Genomic DNA, 19,276 nt, shown 5'->3' with positions numbered 1-19,276 from the left:
TTTTTATATAGTGCCTTGAGCATGGGAAAGGCACTATATAAATAAAATGTATTATTATTATTTTATGCTGTCACTAACCATTTGTCTTTTCCTTGCTCAGGAGTGGTGTTAGTTAATGGGCACTTATAGATTCCGGAAGCAGCATTTCTATTGTCATTAGTCATTTTGTGTCACTTCAACAATGGTTTGTGGGAAGGACCAGTCTTACCCATATTCATGGGAAAACCCACTGGTATCGTTCCACTACTTGTATACTCAACTATGATAGTTTCATGAGAGCATTGCATTTGGGAGTACTCAGAAATTCCCCTTTTCCCATAATATTAGGGCCAGACTGGTCAGAAAGTAAATGCAGTATAACACAAACCACTTCAGTCAAATCTTTGGGCCTTGTTATGGACAGAGATAATCTGCCCAAAACTGTCTCCACGGCGTGTACATAGCCATCGTGAGGAATCGTGGCCACTCAGTATGATGGGGTTGAAGACGCACCAGCGCAGATAGCCACGTCTTCTCCAGATGCTGTGTCGTCACAGTCTGAAACTCGGCCCATTGAGGTCGGCCCAGACCCACTCACAGATTTATAGTTTCAATTTAGACAGACACTGGCCTCCTATAAAAGGGAGCAATGATGTTTCTTTATTGTATTTGTTTGTTAATTCATTCATCTGAAATGGCTACAGGTTTATTGAAATTTACTAATTTTTACTCTCATTGCTTTGTTTAGTAACTTCTGTCTGCTTTGTTGTTGTACCATGGACTGTATCATCCCTTTATGGTTCTGTACCAAGTCAGACTAATAACAAATATTTTTCATTATATGAAGATAATTCATCTGAACTTAAGTGAATGGAAAGATTCATTTAGATAGCTTTTCATGCTCAGTTATTAACCACCATGTAAATAATCTAAGGAAAAATGACAGTAACCAAAGAGTTCTGCACTTTGTGCAAAGGCCTCTATTTATTATGCAAGCTGCTTACATACTTTAAGTAGTGTGTCCCATTTGTGGTTAAATGTCACTTTTGTCAGATGCTTCAGTATAATAATGCTTTCAGCGAAGGGTAAATCCTATTTCACCAGAGTCTCATTACTCAGAACCTAGCAAACCATCCAAAAAATGAAACCCTGCAGACCAAAACCATATCAATGTGCCTCTTTGTTCCATCTTAAGCTCAAGCATGCTGTACTGCACAGACCAACCTTTAATCCTTCTGTTTTCTTCAACTTTCCTCTGATCTCTAATCCACATTCTTATCTAAAGCTCTAGAAGCATTGCTTCTTTTAGTTTATTTCACTGTAATTCATTTTATTAATTATCTGTCTGAATGTTTCCAGTCAGGATTATAATTTTATGACAACTTTGAATTTTCCCCGTTCTGAAAGATGAACAAATGTGAACAGATATCTTCATAATATTTGTAGTTGATTAACTGTTCAACTCCTTGTTGAACTCTCTGCTGCTTGTCATGCTGACCATCTGAAATAAGCAAGAAATTCGGCTGGCCTGGCATGAACCTGTTACTCCTATGGTCACATGACCTTTCTCTTTGCTGTTGAGCACACCTCTTTTAAACCTCCATCAGGTGGCCTCCTTTATGGTTCTATGATAGTGGTTCATTTTTTAAACATCTGCATGCCATTGGTTTATTTAGTTCATCAGTATGGCCATACCATTCAACTTTTTTTGCTGCTGGCATAAAGTTCTGTTTGAGAATCACTTACAGATAAACATATACAATCCAAGTAATGGCTACCTGTCTAAATCACCCACTGCCTGGACGTCTTTAAATTTCCTCTAAATCAACACAAACATAACATAATTACTTAGTATGTTATCACTGTAATAAATATACCAGCTGTATTTCTATTTGGTATATCTTGCAAAATTATCATATCATCTGTAAATATATTTCTAGTCACAGGCCAGCAGGCCTTTCAACCACACATCTATGCTGTGATTAAATGTTAATGTTATTTTCTACAAAACATTCAACCCTTCTTTGTTACAGATCTGGTAACTTTGAGAATATTTCTACTCATGAAATACATTTTTTTGCCTGATTGAAATTGTTTTTAGAGGTTGTGTATTCCAGAAAACAGTAGTAATATCAATTTGCTGTTACCTTGTCTCTGTGACAATTATGAATTTTAATAGCATTATGTTTGGTATTTACCACATCAGTGTTTTGTTTTTCAGAGCAACATCACATACATTTGTGTATTAAAATCTATAATTTTCTCTGTATTTTGAAGTTCAGCTTATAGTTTTTTGACACAGAATTTTGGTTTCTGATTTGATTATGATATTTGGGTTGCTTTCCTGTTTATGAATTTTGCTAGACTTTAGGTGTACTGTCACCTTTTGGTCCTGGAATTTCCTCCTGTTGCTTGCCACTGTATTTTTCACTCGTGTCAGTAAATTATTTTGTTAATTGGCTGCTTAAGCAGTTAACTCTACTTTTATTGTTTCATAGTATGTATTATGATTATGTGAATTTCCCCTTGGGATTAATAAAGTATCTATCTATCTATCTATCTATCTATCTATCTATCTATCTATCTATCTATCTATCTATCTATCTATCTATCTATCTATCTATCTATCTATCTATCTATCTATCTATCTATCTATCATGTCTACTGCTTCATAATGTTGCTGATGGAGTCCCAACTCTAACTAACAATACAATTATCCCCCTCCAGGTGGCTTGTCTGCACTGCCTAACTAATTAATGTTGAATCACCTTCAAAACTCAGCCATTGATTCAAAAAGCTGTTTCTCATCCTAGCTCACATGCTTTTAACTTTTTTGTTGTTTTTCTTATATTATTTTGCATATTTTGCTTTAGATTTCCTGGTTTTTTGTCATGTCTCCTGTATATGAAGCCTTAGGAGGCATGGTCACCTAAGTAGGAAACTGGGGCTCTAGTACTTAGTATTTATGATGAAGCTGCAGATGAATTAGAAGTATTGGAATTAAGTTTTTTTTTTTTTTTGATTTGGTTTCTGATTTGTGTATCCTTTGTTTTTTTGGCTTACTGGCTTTAACTCCTGCTTCGTTAATAAGGTACTATTTTGAGATTGTTTGGATTTGTTTGCCTTGTAGGCAAAATCGATTATTGATTTTGTTTTTTGTTCAACTGTATCTTGTGTGCTCCTTTTTGGATCTTATTAAATTATTCAAATATAAAGGAATTTTGTTTTCAGTTGCATTTCTAACCAGAGATTTTATGGTTTTCCTCTCCTCATTTCTGAGGACCTATATAATCCTATTTAAAATCCCAGGCCCCGTTTTTGGAGACTGCCATTTGAGTTTTGGGCCAGGCTGCTTGTGGTAGTGAGGCCTACTCTTGGGGCGTAGACCTGTAGTGGGATCTAGTGTGGGTTCTGGTTTTTAGAGGGCTGTAGCCCTTTGGTGACTTCTGAGTGGCCCATATTGCTTACACTCTTACCTTGTTGTTTCAAAACACCACTACACAACACATTGGGCTTTGGGGCTATAACTCATCTACAAATCACATCTTATTTGTCACATACAATTATACACATAGTACAATATGTAGTCCAGGGGGGTATTTTTCATACATGGATTACTCGTTTAGCTGGATGTAATTGTTGATGATTTGGCATGATCCTGGATCTGTCGGTTTTTCAAAACTCTTACTGGATGTGTTGTCATAGCAGCACATCCAAATCCTCAAACCTGCTCAGAGCAGGTTTGTTCTGTGTAAACAAGGATTAGCTCACACACTTAATCAGTTTCCGTGCATGGAATTCATTCAGTCATGGCTTCACTGTTCATGAATGAGCAACGACTTGATATCGGTGCGCAAATTATAAGAAGAGAATTTCATATAGAGAGGGTTTTGCGTGATCGGCAAGATCCTTTACTGTTCCCGAAAGAAATTCTTTTCGAAAGATACCACTTTAGCAGAGGGGGAATATTGTACCTCAAAGATTTATTAACACCTTATATCTGAAGTCATACTAGGTGAATTAGGGCTCTCACAACCACACAGACTGTATTCATTGCTTTGAGGTTATTTGCAAGCGGCACTTTTTTATATACTGTAGGCGATGCAGAAAATCTATCTAAAAGTACAGTTTGCCAGGCAATTCGTAAAGTCTGTTTGGCTCTGAAATATTTCCTTCAGGTTTTCAGAGTGTTTCCTGGACACCTGCATGTGCAGACAATAAAAGAGGCGTTTCATGCCATTGCAGGTACACAGGCAGTAACACCCACAGTTCCATAAAGAATCTCACAATCAGCCTAACATTCTCATTACCCAGGATTTCCAAATGTGATTGGGGCACATGGGACGGATCAGAGTGGAGTTTGATCAAACATCATTTGGAAAATGTACCTCTCCTCCTGATGAATAATCAGACACAGTGTCTTCATCAAATATTTGACCTTCATCAATATCTCGTTGGTCAGACACAAGTTCTAGGGATATGACATTCCCTGCAACTGACCCAACAAAAAAGAGGGCTATATGGAACATACCTGTGGCACACATTGAGGACAAATATATGCAATGACCATCGTTTACCTGAAATGAAGTGACAACGGCATCCTGCCACTGGTTCTGAGGAGGAGCTTCCCCCTGGAATGCCCTCAGAAACAGGGCGATGGGCATTTTGCTAGAGAGCCAACTCTTCTGCAGGGGTTAGATCTGGACCGTGTGGACCTCCACCTGTTTTTTACTTGTCTGCCTTCTTATTAGCTTTAAAATTAATGCTTTTATATTATGTACTGTACTATTCTTTATGTCAACAATTCTTTCATTATATACCAATATTTACCAGTTTGAAGTATATTCTTGTACTTCACTTTAACCTGTTCCCATGTTCTCCTTGTGCTCACGTTTGATCTGGAATTATGACATATTAAATAATAATTAATCCTACACATAAGAAATGAAATGCTGCATTCAGTAAGTACAATGCACACTACTTAGCGTTTAATTTGTCGGCCACTTTTTGCCAGCCGTCTTTTCTGGTTTGGGCTGCTTTAGCAGTGTTACCCCTTGTGCATATTAAGTCTTGAAATTCTTCATATCCTTCGATTAAAAAGGTCCTGCTCCGCTTGTGTGGGAAAAAACGCCCGTTCTTTCGTCATTTTGTTACAGCCTATCAAAGACTTGCTGATCATGTTTTCTAGACTCAATATATATGGGCCTTTCAATCATCGCGGGCGCGCGCATTCATCTCGGATGATTAGATCCAGCTAGACTAATCCACTACACGCCAAGATAACACTATTACTGCTACAAGGTACATTTTGTAGCCATTTTGATCTTTCCATAAAATATATCAAAAAGTGTGATATTTGTTTTATGAGTAAAGCAAAGATTCCTTTCAAAGAGCAGAGAAGTAGACTAGTCTCACATTGCTAGCAAACCACAAGAAATAAAATTCAGTCAAATATAAAAGCAAAAGACCTTGAAAAGTGGCAGCTTCTTGTGCCAAAGAAAAGTCTTTCCTTTATTAGAAACAAAGTGCACACAATTACTGAGCATGCAGCTGGCATTTACATAAGATGGCCATCAAAACCAATTGACTACAACAAATTCCAAAATTGCAACACTTCATGACATTACCAGCATGCAACTAATTAACAGTTTAAAAAAACATTAAGATTCATGATGTAACTATGACAATATCCTACACTAAATTAGGGCACTGTAGACACCTACATAGGTAATGTTGATGCCAACATAAATACACATGCTTGTTTGTTTGAACTTACTGGAACAGATTTAAGTAGGAAAAACAGACAACCATTTAACAGACCTTTTAGCAATTGTGCCGGCCGGGACGCCCAGGAGGACCGGAGGAGGGCTTGTGCCTCCTCCAGACCGCAAGGGGGCGTCCGCCATGGTTATGTTGGGGGCCACAGGTAAAGGGCTTAGAAGCCCAGCCCTGTAGGGACCCGTGGCCACCGCCAGGCGGCACCCCGGTGCCTGAATATCCCTGGAGCCCAGCACTTCCGCCACACCAGGAAGTGCTGGGGAAGACGACAGGGGACACCCGGACGGCTTCCTGGTGCACAGCTGGCACTTCCGCCACACTGGGCCGTGGCTATGGAGGAGTGCCGGGAAGCAGCTGGAGCCCATCTGGGTTCCTATTTAAGGGGCCGATAGAGGAAGTCGGGTGGAAGAGAGACGGAGCTGGAGAGAGGACTGGAGGCGGCCAGGAGAAAGGCATTGTGACTGTGTGGCCTGGACGTTTGGGGAAACGGTGCAAGAGGCACTGGGGAGTGCACTAAACTGTAAATATAATTGTAAATAAACAGTGTGTGGTGGATCCAACGATGTCCGTCTGTCTGTGTCCGGGTTCAAGTCCACACAATATTGCTGTGTTCAGCAATTATCTTCTGAAAAAAAAGCTCCTGAGGAATTTTCAAGAAAACAAATTAGGCCAGATTTTTCATTGTAATTTTTTTTTATCTTTTATTTACTTGACCGATTATTCTGAGTGCTCAGTGCAAATATAGTATTGTTGGGCAAGTGTACTCAAAGGCTAGGTGGCATGAAAAAGAAACATCAAGTTTGAGGAAAAAAATAGATTAAGATATCTCTAAATGTTTGTGTGATGATCTGGGAGCAAATAAGAGGCAAGTACTTTCAGGTAATTGCATTTTCTTAAACAAGAGGAAGTGTTCTTGATGACAGATATTATTGTGATTGGTATTCTTTATTCATTTTTTTGTATTTTCCTTCTGAGTTTTTGAGACTTCTTTATGGCTATTTGGGAACTTCTTTGGTCAAGGAATTTGATTAAGGAATTTATTTCGTCCTATCTTGGTTTCTGACTAAGACGTAATTTTTTAGCGTCTCACCGTGCCGCCATTTTGAACATTGACAGGTGTCAACATTTCATGACTTTAGTGTCAGAATTTCCTGGAAGCATGCTCATGTGACATCATGGGCATGACCCTTTAAAAATGTAATTTCTGTGCTGTTTGGGTATCTGTGTTTTGGATTAAACTAAATGAATTAACTTGCAGTCCTCCGTATTTTCATTCTTAGTTTTCTGACTTACATTTTGGTTTATGATTCGGAATATTGTCTAATGTTTCTGGCACAGCAAAAGATTGGTTTGTCACTTTTTTGGTCCGTCCAGAAAATCATTCTTCTTTGGCAGAACAGATATACAGTAACAAAAGGATTAATTGCACCTTCCATGCAATAGTTCTAACACAATTTAGATACATCTCTGCCTGCCATAACATGCACTGTGAGATCTGTATTGACACAAAACACCACATAAATCATATTTTGTCACAGTTCTTTTTTTATTTTTTTGATAGTATGAAAAGCAAGTAATATTCCGTAGAAACAAGTCAAACTTGACAAAACTAACATTGTGGAAGTTAGATTATTTGCTTCACTGCTTGATAATACATGGACTCACAATACCTGAGCTGAGGTGATACTATGATTTCCAGTGTTTATTTGATAAACTTGAACAAAAAGAGTAGCAATGAAAAAAATTCTTAGTTTTGTGTCAGATTTTAAAACATCTGACGTTGATTCATAGCGGATTTAGAAAGCTTTAACAGCGGTATTAGAAAGAAACGGTAGTGAATGCTTGCAAGTAGGATAAGCTGTGGAAAGAAAGAAACAAAAGCAACACTGAATTACTGAAGGGTCATTTCTTGAATTTAGTTCAACTGGGTATTTCTAGAAAACATTTTTCTATATTATTGGGAGAGGGTAACACACGTTTATTTACAGTATGTTAGACACTGATGCTAGTAATCTAATTCTTATCGTCACTACACTTTGAATTCCTGCAATCCAAACAAGTAAACACCTCAGTAGTGTCCTGCTGCATCTCCACATTGAATGTAATGATGAAATGTTCTTTAATCTGGATTAGCAGACATGAGAAATTCCCTTCCCAGATTAATAAAGTATATCAAATCAAGTCAAATAAAAAAATGACCAGGAGATAAATAAGGTAGACAACAAGAAAGAGACAGAATCATATCATGAGACAGGTCAAAATCAAAAACCAACAAAAGAAACACAAAACCAATTATAGTAACAAGAGCACTAAACCAGAAACAAAGTCTAACCAAAGAAGATTCAAGGCCAGAAAGTTCTACTAATCTTGGGAGTTTTATCCCATATGACCACTACCAAGAGGTTTGTATTTCAAATTAAGATCCAAAGCAAGAATATCAAGCCATGTATGCAGTCATCTTTTACAGGCTGAACAAAATGCATAAAATGCAATTCACATGACTGACAACAGGCATAGTAAAAATTAACCATATAACTATGGCCATGTAAAATAAACACAAAAAGGTGGCTTCCAGGAAACTAAAATGGCACTGTGGAACATCACCAAATATTAGAGGCACAGGAACAAACAAAACCAACTCACAACACTAGTCAGGATGTATGCTGGATGCTGCCCACTGTAAGTGGGCCAATTACAGTCCACTGTGAGAAGATCCAGGGTTTAGCCAAGAACAGCTGGAGACTGCACAAATTGATTTACCTGCCAGGAACATCATTCATCACACGTAGACTTAGCTAGAAATAAAGGACAGTACATTTCAGGAGTAAAGTAAAAAGTAATAAAATGGACACATTGAGAATGCTGCTTAGTAGAGTTAGGAGATTAAAAGGGGGCTAGTCAAGTTGAAAATACATTTTTCTCAGAAGAATAGTCATAGTGTATGCATCTGTGTTTTACTCCTGTCACCAGTACAAGTTCTATGAGATATAGTAGGCCAAATCCAACAAGGTAGAGGGGGCTTTGGCATGGGATCGAAGGCACCTAACTGGCAGAAGGCAACCCTGAATGAACACCGGACCATAGTAATGGGGGGGTGGGGGTTAGTGTGCAGACAGGAAGAAACAGCCAGGTGGTCCTGAGACAAGACCACTGCAAGAGGTGGGAGGGTGTTGAGAAGAGGAAACTCACATGGAATGAGTTGTGGCGCATGGACTCAAATAGACAGAGTTTTATAATAATGGCTACATACGAAGAAGTTCTGCCCTCTCCCACAACCTTGAATCTTTGGTTGGAAGAGGATCCAGTTTGTCCTTTGTGTACAGCTCCAGCAACCCTTAAGCACATGTTGTTCAGATGCAAGACCAGAGTAACACAAGGCAGATACACCTGATGACACAATCAAGTATTAAAATACTTGGCATCTGAACTTGAGTGCAAGAGAGTCACCATCAATGCTATACCTCTCAATAAGCAAACAGCTCCCTGAAAACCCCCATCCTTCATCCATGAAGGGGAAAAACCAAAGACTAACCCCTCACCTTACGAGTCAGGACCACTGAATGAGCCAGGGACTGAGAAAAATGAGTAGACCTAGGTCAGAGACTCATTTTTCAATCCGAGAAAACCACCCTGCGTCCAGACCTGGGGCCTCATAACACCGTGCATAGAATTCACATTAAAACATGGTGCACGGACAAAAACAGAAATGTGTGTATGCACAAAAAATTCATTACATAAACCCAAGTCAGCATGAAATGTAACGCATGTGCACATGCCTGCTGCCCCACCCCGACTCCTCCCAAAATTATGCCTCTTTGAATATCGTCGTAGCCCACTGTCTGAGTGTCATATGGAAGTGTATTATGGTAAAGAGAAAAGAAAAAAAAATAGTTACACAGTGGAAAAAAGGTAAAAATGTCAACTTTAATCTCGAAATTTCCACTTTAATCACGTAGTTTATTTTATCATTAAAGCAGAGCGTTATAAACTTCATCTTAAAATTGTTTACTAGTTTCTCAAATCCCATCGTAACTAAAGTATGCTTCGTATTCTATGTGTGTGAATCACTATGTGCTTCTTAAAGAGGCTTTCTCTTACACCGACAGGACACAGAATCCATTCCATTTGTGATATTGCAGCTCTCTGAACAATTTAAATACTAAGATGTATACTTGATAAAATTTTGATGATGATAGGAATTAAAGCATGTATTAAATATGGGGGCACAGTTGCCCAGTGGTAGTGACGAGCTGGCGCCCCATCCAGAAATTGTTCTTGCCTGCAGTAAGATACTTGCTGCGCTGTGCGCAACCCTTGATGAAATAATTTATTGCAGCAGTACTGTCTCTTTTAAATGTACTAACCCCCAATTCCTGTCCTTCTTTTTTTCTTTCTCCAAGTATCCATTTGCCATACAAGCTCTGTAAAAAATGTCAAGCCATCTGTAAACTTAGAACACCAATTCTTCAAAACTTTTAAGGAACATTGAAATATTTTCATATTACATGTTTAATTATTCCATCCATCTATCCATTCAGGGTTGTACCAGTCCCAGCAAGCATACAGCACTAAGCAGGAACAATCCCTGAACAGGGTGCCAGCTCATAGCTACCACTATGCCCACACATTTAATCATTAACATTATTTAAATTAAGTTAAAAATTTATCTGTATAATGTAATATACATACTTTACTGCATTTCATCTTAAAAATGATATCAAGAGCTCCAAGAAGATAGTGCTTGGGAATCTAAATCGACTTACAAGCCAATCATCATCATATTCAATATGCAAATCCTCCATAAACTTATTTTTCTATAAAATGATAAAAAACAGTAATAATAATAAGAAAACAATGAAAAATGTACAATATAAAAGCATAAGTACAATATACATGTACATATAGTGCAGATAGTGAAAAGGTTCATAAAGTGGCTCCTGTTGTACAATATTACAACTGTAGTGTTCAGTGTACAGTTAGGTAATTGTACTTATAAGTACAAACAGTTCTACCAGGAGCACTTGAGGGACTAATTGAGTACATTTAGAGCTAATGGGATGGAACTGTTTCTGAACCGTAAGGTCCCAGTGTTTTCTGTATGGGAGCATTGAAGCAGTTCAAATATACTGTGTGTATAGCTGAGGCAGCATGTGTTAGATGCTGTATCCTGATAATCCTCTTTCCGATCAGCTGCTGTAGAGCTGTGAAACAGTGGGTTAAAATACTCTGAGTGGTGCACTGAGAGTAACAATTCTAAAGCAGCTATGGTATTTGGAATAGTTTGGCAGTTTTATGGACTATTATATTGTTACAGGTTGATTACAATCAGATGCTTTAAACTAATAAATGATATGCGGTTAATTTCAGTATATTTGATAAAGCCAAATCAGGGATGTGAATCTAAAAAAGAACGGGAAACCACACAGGAACAGTAGCACTGCTTTGATGCTTTATGCCGCCAGTTTGCAAAATCAAGCCAAAAACTTGCGTACGCAGTGGATTGAGCTGGCATGAGAATGTGCGTGACTTTATGGCAAGTTTAGTTTTTATAGATTGCGATGTGAGCGTGGAAGAAACATTTTTGTGCATAAGCACCATTTATACATGACACCCCTGGTCCTTTGGTCCAACTCCAGTAAACATGCCTACGTCATCAAGTTAACAATCCTGTGTGATGATATAATCGAGGAAGCTCATGAATGTAAGAAGTTGCATTACTCCAACTTAGTAGTCATTTTGTCTTGGTAGAGTAATACTTTACTCTACTTTCCCCTATTGTATTATTAATATGTAGCCTTTGTCAGAATGCCTCAAATCTCCCAGACTTACCACTGTTTATAAGGTATCGTACCATATAACTTCTCCCCACCTTCCCTTCTACATCTATAACCTCAGGCAATTCGGTATAGCAAAAGACAAGCAGGAGTTAAGTTACAATTTAAACAATGTATTATTGATAATATTCATAAATAGTAACAATATGCAAAGTACATTTGAATACTGGCAACCATACAACATGATTAAATGGTGATGTGTAATTTCAGGCGGCACACAGACTTGTTTGTTACTTAAAATGTCTCTAGTTAAGGCATCATTTGTGGTCAGCTTTCTTTAGAACAGGTCACATGCCTATCTCAATATGGCTGCTGAGCTGTGCTCTTCATTGTGTTGTCCTTTTCAGTTCATGCATCAGTTTGGTAAGAATGAGAGTGAGGGAGTAGGCAAATTTATAGGATTTCTGTCCAACCCTTAGAGCCAATAGGATGTTGTGGTACTTAAAGGCTTCTGATACAAGCCAGTACCTCAGAACAATGGGGGGATAGAACATCTTCACACCTGCCACCCTCCAAAACCTTTTGTTGAGTTAAAGTTTGCCAGTTAGGCAGCCTGACTCTCCTTTGGGGATTGACTGAGAGACTTCAGAGAAACATTAGCCAAACTTGATTAAGGCACTTCCCCCCAACTCTGTCATAAAATTCAAAGACACTCAGTCCTAAAAAGCAGTGGTAAACATGAATGCTTCTCACTAATGTAACATTAATATTACATTGCTTTGCCTAAATTACAAATAAAGGCATACAAAATATTTATCAACTTGTATGCAAAATTTCACATCACAACAGTAGTGGAAGCAGAGGACAGAGGGTGGAGTGTGAAAGCATGCCGCGTTGAGGTGGGATGCAGCTGATTTGTAGGCAGTTCCACAGTTTCTCAGGGAGGTAGGTGTCAAAGGGCAGGTGCACAGAAAAGCAATCAAAGAACTGGCCAACACCGCTTAAAGTAGCAGCTACTGGCTGTGGATGAAAAGGAAAGATGTCACTTGGACTGCCAAGGTGACCACCTGATCAGGAGACACAAACCCAGGTCTGATATCAGCCTGAGGTGGGCCTGCCTCAGAGGAGAGTGTCCTGTGAAAAAAGGAACAAACAAACAATGAGGTGGAGGTGCACAACTGACGATGTGGTCTCATGGTAGGAATGTTGCCTTATGGCCAGTTCTAAACAATCACCTTGGAAGACAACTGTAGTGTAGAAATACTAGGAATTGTAACATCCAGTCCTTCATTTGGAATATGAAATCTATGCACCGGAGTCTACATTGCTGACTAGCTTTAAAGCACAAAAGCAGAAGAAACTTTGCTTTCACTCCATGTCTGGATCTGTGTAACTGAAAGATGCTATTGTTGCCAGTGGCAACTGCTAACAACATAATCCTTGTGTGTAAGAAAAACTTATTGCAGATTCATTTAAAAGACAAGTGTCAAATTAAAGACAATAAATTAGTTATAACATCATTGTGTTGAGAAGGTTAGAATAATACTAAATATGCCTAAGCTTTTTTTGCCTCTTTAAAGATTGAATGTTCTCATTTAGTGACAGCTTAAATAATTTAATACTCAGAAAATAAGTCTGGCCAGTTTAAAAGAGAAGAGTTGCTGTACTTATTGCTTTATTGGAAATTATTTCTTTAAATGTATCTGTTAGCTGCGGCAATGGTCAGTGCCATCATCTCATAAGTTAAGCATTCTGGGTTTGAATACTGTGCACAGTAGCTAAATGTGTGGTGTTTTCATATTTTCCTTATGTCTATGTGGGTTTTTCTTCAAATGCTCTAGTTTTGCCTCCCAACACTCCCCACAACTCTGTATTGGATTAAACAGACTTGAGATTGTTATGCTATGTTATCCTAAAGTGAAAAATATGAAAATAAGTCTCAAGAAAATGCAGAAAAAAATCCATTTGTCATAACAAGCTCTATGACCTGATGTTATGAACCTAGCAGGCTCCTAAAACTAAAAACCAGGCTTAAAAAAAAAAAAAACTATGCCTCAACAAACATGATAATGCCTAGAAATCAAAAATCAGCCTGGCCCAAACTTGAGAAGCAGGCTTCACGGCCTGCAAAGGCAAAAATGAAGCCAATGCTGAAAAAGACTTGAAAGGAGAGAAGGGATCCATAAAAACCCTGACCCACAATAACAAAAATAATGTTCCTTTATCTGTAAAGATTTATTAAAAAAAAAAAAAATCAAGAACAGAAAAATAAGCATTATAAGGTATGGCACATCGAAACTGCAAACTAAAGGCAACCAATACCAAATCCGAGATCTAGAATTCTTATTCCAAAAGCAAGAGTAATGTCTATAAGCCAAAGGTCAAAAATAAGAAAAGAACATTCAACAGATGAAACTCAAACATCCAAACCACAGATGGAGAACCAAACAATAGAAAATTGCACTGGTAATACAGTGGCTAGTTTATGGCTAGCCCCTTAAATAGGGCTGGGGGCATCCCATGATTGTGACACCATTAGGGGCCACACATCCTTGGGCTCAGCATATAAAAGACAAGGAACATAAGAAGCATATAAATATTTGACACATTATAATGATAATAACATTATATTTCAAACAATAATATATAATAATAAATCAAATAATGATCAAAGAAAAATATATTCAATTAAAATATTATTTAAAGTACAACTAAAATACTAAATGAAAAGAAAATACATCTGAGCTGGGAGTGAAGCCCTGACTGTTTCATTTAATCTGTGACCCTGAAGTAGATTAAGTGAGACTGAGAATGTTACTGTATTATAAGTTATATTATGCCTCTGTAAGCCACTAGACCACACAAAAATGCATCACACTAACAAATTATGGTACACACAAAAAAACAAAATAGTCTGCATACTGTGCTGCCAGCTCCTAGAAGCCTGTTTCTGCAATGACACCAGAAGAAAGGTGGATTGTTTTTGTTTTGTCTTACATATATTTCACACATTACACTTCTGGCTATCAAATGTTTTACTATTGCTATTTTATTTGTGACACTTGTGAAAGTAGTAAGAACTTGCTTTCATTCACTGTCTGAATTTTATGCATGCAGCTGCAGCTTCTCAACAGCTGAGATGACTTCATTTTGCAAGCTTCATATTAATTGTGACATTCTAGTCTTCATACATTTTAATCCTGCCTGAAAATATATTAGGTTTAATGAGCAGGAAATTTTAATGATTCTCCCACTGTCATTTTGGCACAGGCGGCATTGCTAATGGATTGAGAAGTCATGCTAGCTTCTCTAAACACAATAACTTGTGTGATGCACATTTAAAGGAGTCAAGCATCTAAGAGGTCAGTATTAAAGAACAATGATGGATATCAGTGTGCAATTATTTTGTTCTGCTCAGTGGCAAAATATTAATGATCAGATGAAGCAGCGAGGAGGTAATCATTCAAAGCTCAACAATACTGACAACCTTTCTCACACTCAATCCCAAAGCCATCTGTCTTACTTTCATGAGGTCTCGGTGATGCTCCAAAACGCTGCAGGTGGTCTGCCAAGTGTCCTGGTAACATTCCCAGGGGTCCACTCTGCAAGATGAAAGCCACATGAAATGGAAGTTACCACAAGCATCAACACACATTTTCAAAGATATCAAAATGAACATAATTATGTTGCAACTGTATTACTTACTTTTAATGAGATAAAAACTAAATTGTCAATTACTTCAGAAACATTTCTACCAAGGGTGAAGGGCAATCCATCTATGCATGCTGGGTTACTGGGGGAGCACATATATCACTTTTTTGTGATCAAGTGTTTATTGGAATTTAGTAACAATTATGTACAAAATATAGCAGTCAATAGGTTTTCCATAAAATGAAAAATGAATATTAAGAAGCAATGATAACTATTAATAACAATAACCCCCAACCACCTCACCAATAAAAATAACTGAGTTGGAAGGGGAGATATTAAAAAACAGGCAACACCTAAGCAAAACCTAGGAGGGAAATTCAGGATCAGTAGGGACAAAATGTGGTTAGGCAAATAGAGACAGTCATGGCCAGCCACCTAAAGTTGTAGCAGAGCACACCATATGGCAGTTTGCAAACTGGATGACCATTGATCACCACCACTGAGTTCCAAAAGACAACATCTGAAAACTGAAACTTGTCAAGTTCAACAGAGAAATAGACATCAGATTTCCAGTAAGAGGCCAGAGACAAGTTTGCAACTGTTGTATGTAAGATGGAAGAAAGATAGAGAGATGAGAGGTCCAGCAAAACAAAAATATGGGAAAGGAAAGGAATGCAAGTGTGGAAAATAGTTAGTAATGGATGACCACGTTTGAGGAATAAGATAGGTGTGATGAACAAATTTAAACTGAATATTTTGGAGAATGAGATTTTTAGAGGAATATGACATATCAGGAAAAGTAGATTTCTATCAAAGGGGACAAGGGGGTGTTGCAGGAAGACCCCACTGTCAAAAAAGAAGGAATTGTTTGTGACTGTAATGGAGAGTAGTATCTAGCATATAATGTGAAAATGTGTTTTTTGCTTGTAAAATTTGTCTTTATTGAATACGTTTGAGGCATACTTTTATTTTAAAAATAAAAATGTTTAAGGGGAAGCTGGATATGCTAATTCTCCCCTGGACACATGTATGTCCCAACTAAATCAGATAAGAACTTTTGTTAAGTGCTGTCCTGGGGTGTTCAACTTGTGTAAAGGGGAACTAAAGCCTCTGCATCAATCTAGTTGTAACTGACAGCACAAAAGTGCTTATAACCCACACCCTGCTGGGTGCAAAGCTGCTGCTTTGATACTGTAACCGTGACATCAGTAGCATGGATTTAGTTGTACTGATAGAATTTATAAAATTCCAGAAGGAGGACAGGTTTAGAAGAATGAGAGCCTCCATACTTTACAAGAAGACACTCTGGGGGAATGCAGGTTGCTGAGATGACAGGGATGGAATCATGCCTGAGCAGGAGCTGATGCAATATGCCGTTACTGGTGGAAAAGGCGCACTGAGGACTATCAGGACTGATGTAAGCTGAGGCTTGCCGAGGCATGCTGTTGTTCCTGCTGCTCCATTCATGCTGACGGTCATGCTGTTTTCTGTGATATCCCATATATGGGTCATGTGTCTCTGACATTCCATTCAAGGGCCATGCTGGACCACATCAGACTAGAGACCAATCAACATACTAAGGCAGAGAGCTACCTAGCAGCCCAACCAAACATGATGAACTGATTATTACCCTGGCATATTAATTTTACTCTGCTTATTTTTTTGGGCACAGTTGGAAAACTTAACTTAATCTGTGAATTAAAAGTTTAACTTTCTCCTCTGCCTTTTCTGGTACTCCATCTAATTGCCTTGGGTTGTAGATGTAAAGAAAGGGGGTGAAGTATTTAACTATAATCACAGTCAATCTTGACAGTGCCCAGGCTGGTAAGAGTGAACATACAAGGGCTATAGATTAGATGTGGGGCCTGTTGTTAAGGTCTAAGTAGGAAAAAGTCTGAAAGGAATATTAGGGTCACCCTAGGACCCTACCATGACAAAACACTATTTCTTGCAAAAGGGATGGGATCTGTTGAGGGAGGGTCTCACTGCCAAAAAAAAGAATTGATAGTGGACGATAAGACATTTTGCAGAGATGAATGTATAGTGATTCCATCAGTCTCAAGGCAGTGGACTGATAGTTAAAGAAACTCTAAAGTTGAATAGAGAAAAGAGATGACTATGTGGAGATATTACAAGCCTTAGTAACAGACCACATTACGAGTAGAATTAAAAAAAGAAAATAATGGAATGTTTGCCATTGCTATCAAGAGTCATAATGCCCTGATAGGCCTGCAGGGAAAGAACATGGAATGGTCCACCTATACTTTTGTCAGAGTTGTTGAAGAGGGTGGTGCATGGATGCTACTTTGGAAAAAATGTAGGTGATTTTTAATCTTGGACCATACAATTAAAAACAATAAAGATACCAAACTGACAAGACAAGAATTTAGTTTTAGTGATATGAAAGGGATGGGATATCAACACTAGATTCAAATCTAATCTAAGAAAGGAGATTGATGTGGAATGGGTTAACCAGCTCCAGACACAGTTCAGTGGTACAATTTAAAATCCAAAGGCAGTCTCTGCCATCCCATCCATTACAATCTAGGGTGTAAGGATTAATAGAGGAATTAGAATTTAGAGAGGTCTATTAATTTTATTTGATTTACTACACTGTGACGTATACAGAGTTCCAAGAAATTTTTTGCTGCACGTCTAACCAGCATTCTCATGTTCAGTCAGATATTGTGGATGACCGCAGAGCAAGCATAAAACAAGGTAGAATTTAAATATTTCCATATACTCTATGCAGACAAGCAATGAACATATATGATGGGAAGCAAAGCTGGTGAGGTTGTACTGATGCATTTCTACATTTTAGTTCAGCTTGTCCTCTTGTCCTGGCTGCTTGAACTCTGCTGTGCAGTGACGAATAGAGAATTTGCAGCTCAGTGCAAGCTCCCTTTGGATCAAGTTACCTTTTCTATCCCTTCTTAGATGCTTCTGAGATGAGAAAACAGGTTTAAATGGTTAAAGAAGACTTCAAATGAGAACATGCAGATAAATGATGAGTGAGTGGAATGGCTAGAGGACATGGAGATATCAAAAACTCAAAACAATACTTGGATAAAAACAGAAAAAGTGAAGATGAGTAGGCAAGGTTGTTGTCAGGTTTGGGGACAAATGAAGTACTGTATCAACATAAGATAAAATAATAGCATACAGGACAAGTGTGACAGTTCAGGCTGACTGCAGCTGCCTTAACCATCCTTGAACCCAGAACCAGAGCCGGATAAATGAGGCCATGCACAGTGAAAAGTTAAGTAAAAGTGCTAAGTGCTTTTACTCACATCAAACGGTTCCAAACAAAAGCACAGTGCTCTTTCAGTAAATAAATAATCCAATAAAAACAGGTGATGCACAGGTTAAAATCTGATAATAAATACCAATAAATAAATAATCCAATAAAATGAAGTTAAATATCCATAGGAAGAATCCTTTTCTTTCCTTAAAAACAATCCCAAGCCTCAGTGCTGCCACTCTAAAATCAATGTCCGCTGACAAGTGCAGTCAAACATCTCACAGCCTGCACCCCAATCAACTCTGTTCTTCACTGCTGTGATGCCCCTAGCTTGCCTCATGTCTCTCGCTGCCATCTCTCTGCATCTACTTGCTTCTTTTCTCATCCACTGCCATCTTAGATCAGTGGGTCGCTCCTACTCCATGGGATGCACAGCAGGAGCAACCTCTACCCCTCAAGTGTTGCCTCATGCTACTTTTGGGGCCATACCCAACCACCTGTCTCCTCTCGTATGCTGCACCATGATTCTGCCCTTCCTTTCTCATATTCCTTCCATTTTATCCTTTGTCTTTCTCTTTTTTTCACTTTCTTTAATCATCCCTTTTCCCCTCTGCTCAGGCTATTTTTGAACTTCTTGGGCTGGCATTTATTATAGACCCCAGAGTGTTAATGAGGCAATCAACAATGCTGCATGTGCCTGTATGTGAATGCATACTCCTCCAATCACCCCAATTCACACTCACCTCCACCCCACAGAGAATGAGACTTACTGCTACCACCACCAGAAAAAATACAGACGTCCATCAGCGAACCTCATTTATCATGTGAGGCTATAATTTGTGCTACCAATACA

General features: G+C 38.3%; 1 protein-coding gene across 1 annotated transcript in view; it reads right to left on the bottom strand.

The window, feature by feature from the left end:
* Window positions 1-19,276, bottom strand: part of nmnat2 (nicotinamide nucleotide adenylyltransferase 2) — a 347,686-nt gene that overhangs the window by 110,317 nt on the left and 218,093 nt on the right. The window contains exon 4 of the mRNA XM_039734773.1: window positions 15,055-15,133. Within this exon, the coding sequence (XP_039590707.1) occupies window positions 15,055-15,133 (79 nt within the window). The remainder of the gene's footprint in view (window positions 1-15,054; window positions 15,134-19,276) is intronic.

The sequence above is a fragment of the Polypterus senegalus genome, chromosome 14, assembly GCF_016835505.1.
Source record: "Polypterus senegalus isolate Bchr_013 chromosome 14, ASM1683550v1, whole genome shotgun sequence".
Lineage (NCBI taxonomy): Eukaryota > Metazoa > Chordata > Cladistia > Polypteriformes > Polypteridae > Polypterus > Polypterus senegalus.
This window is presented reverse-complemented; position numbering and strand designations above follow the sequence as displayed.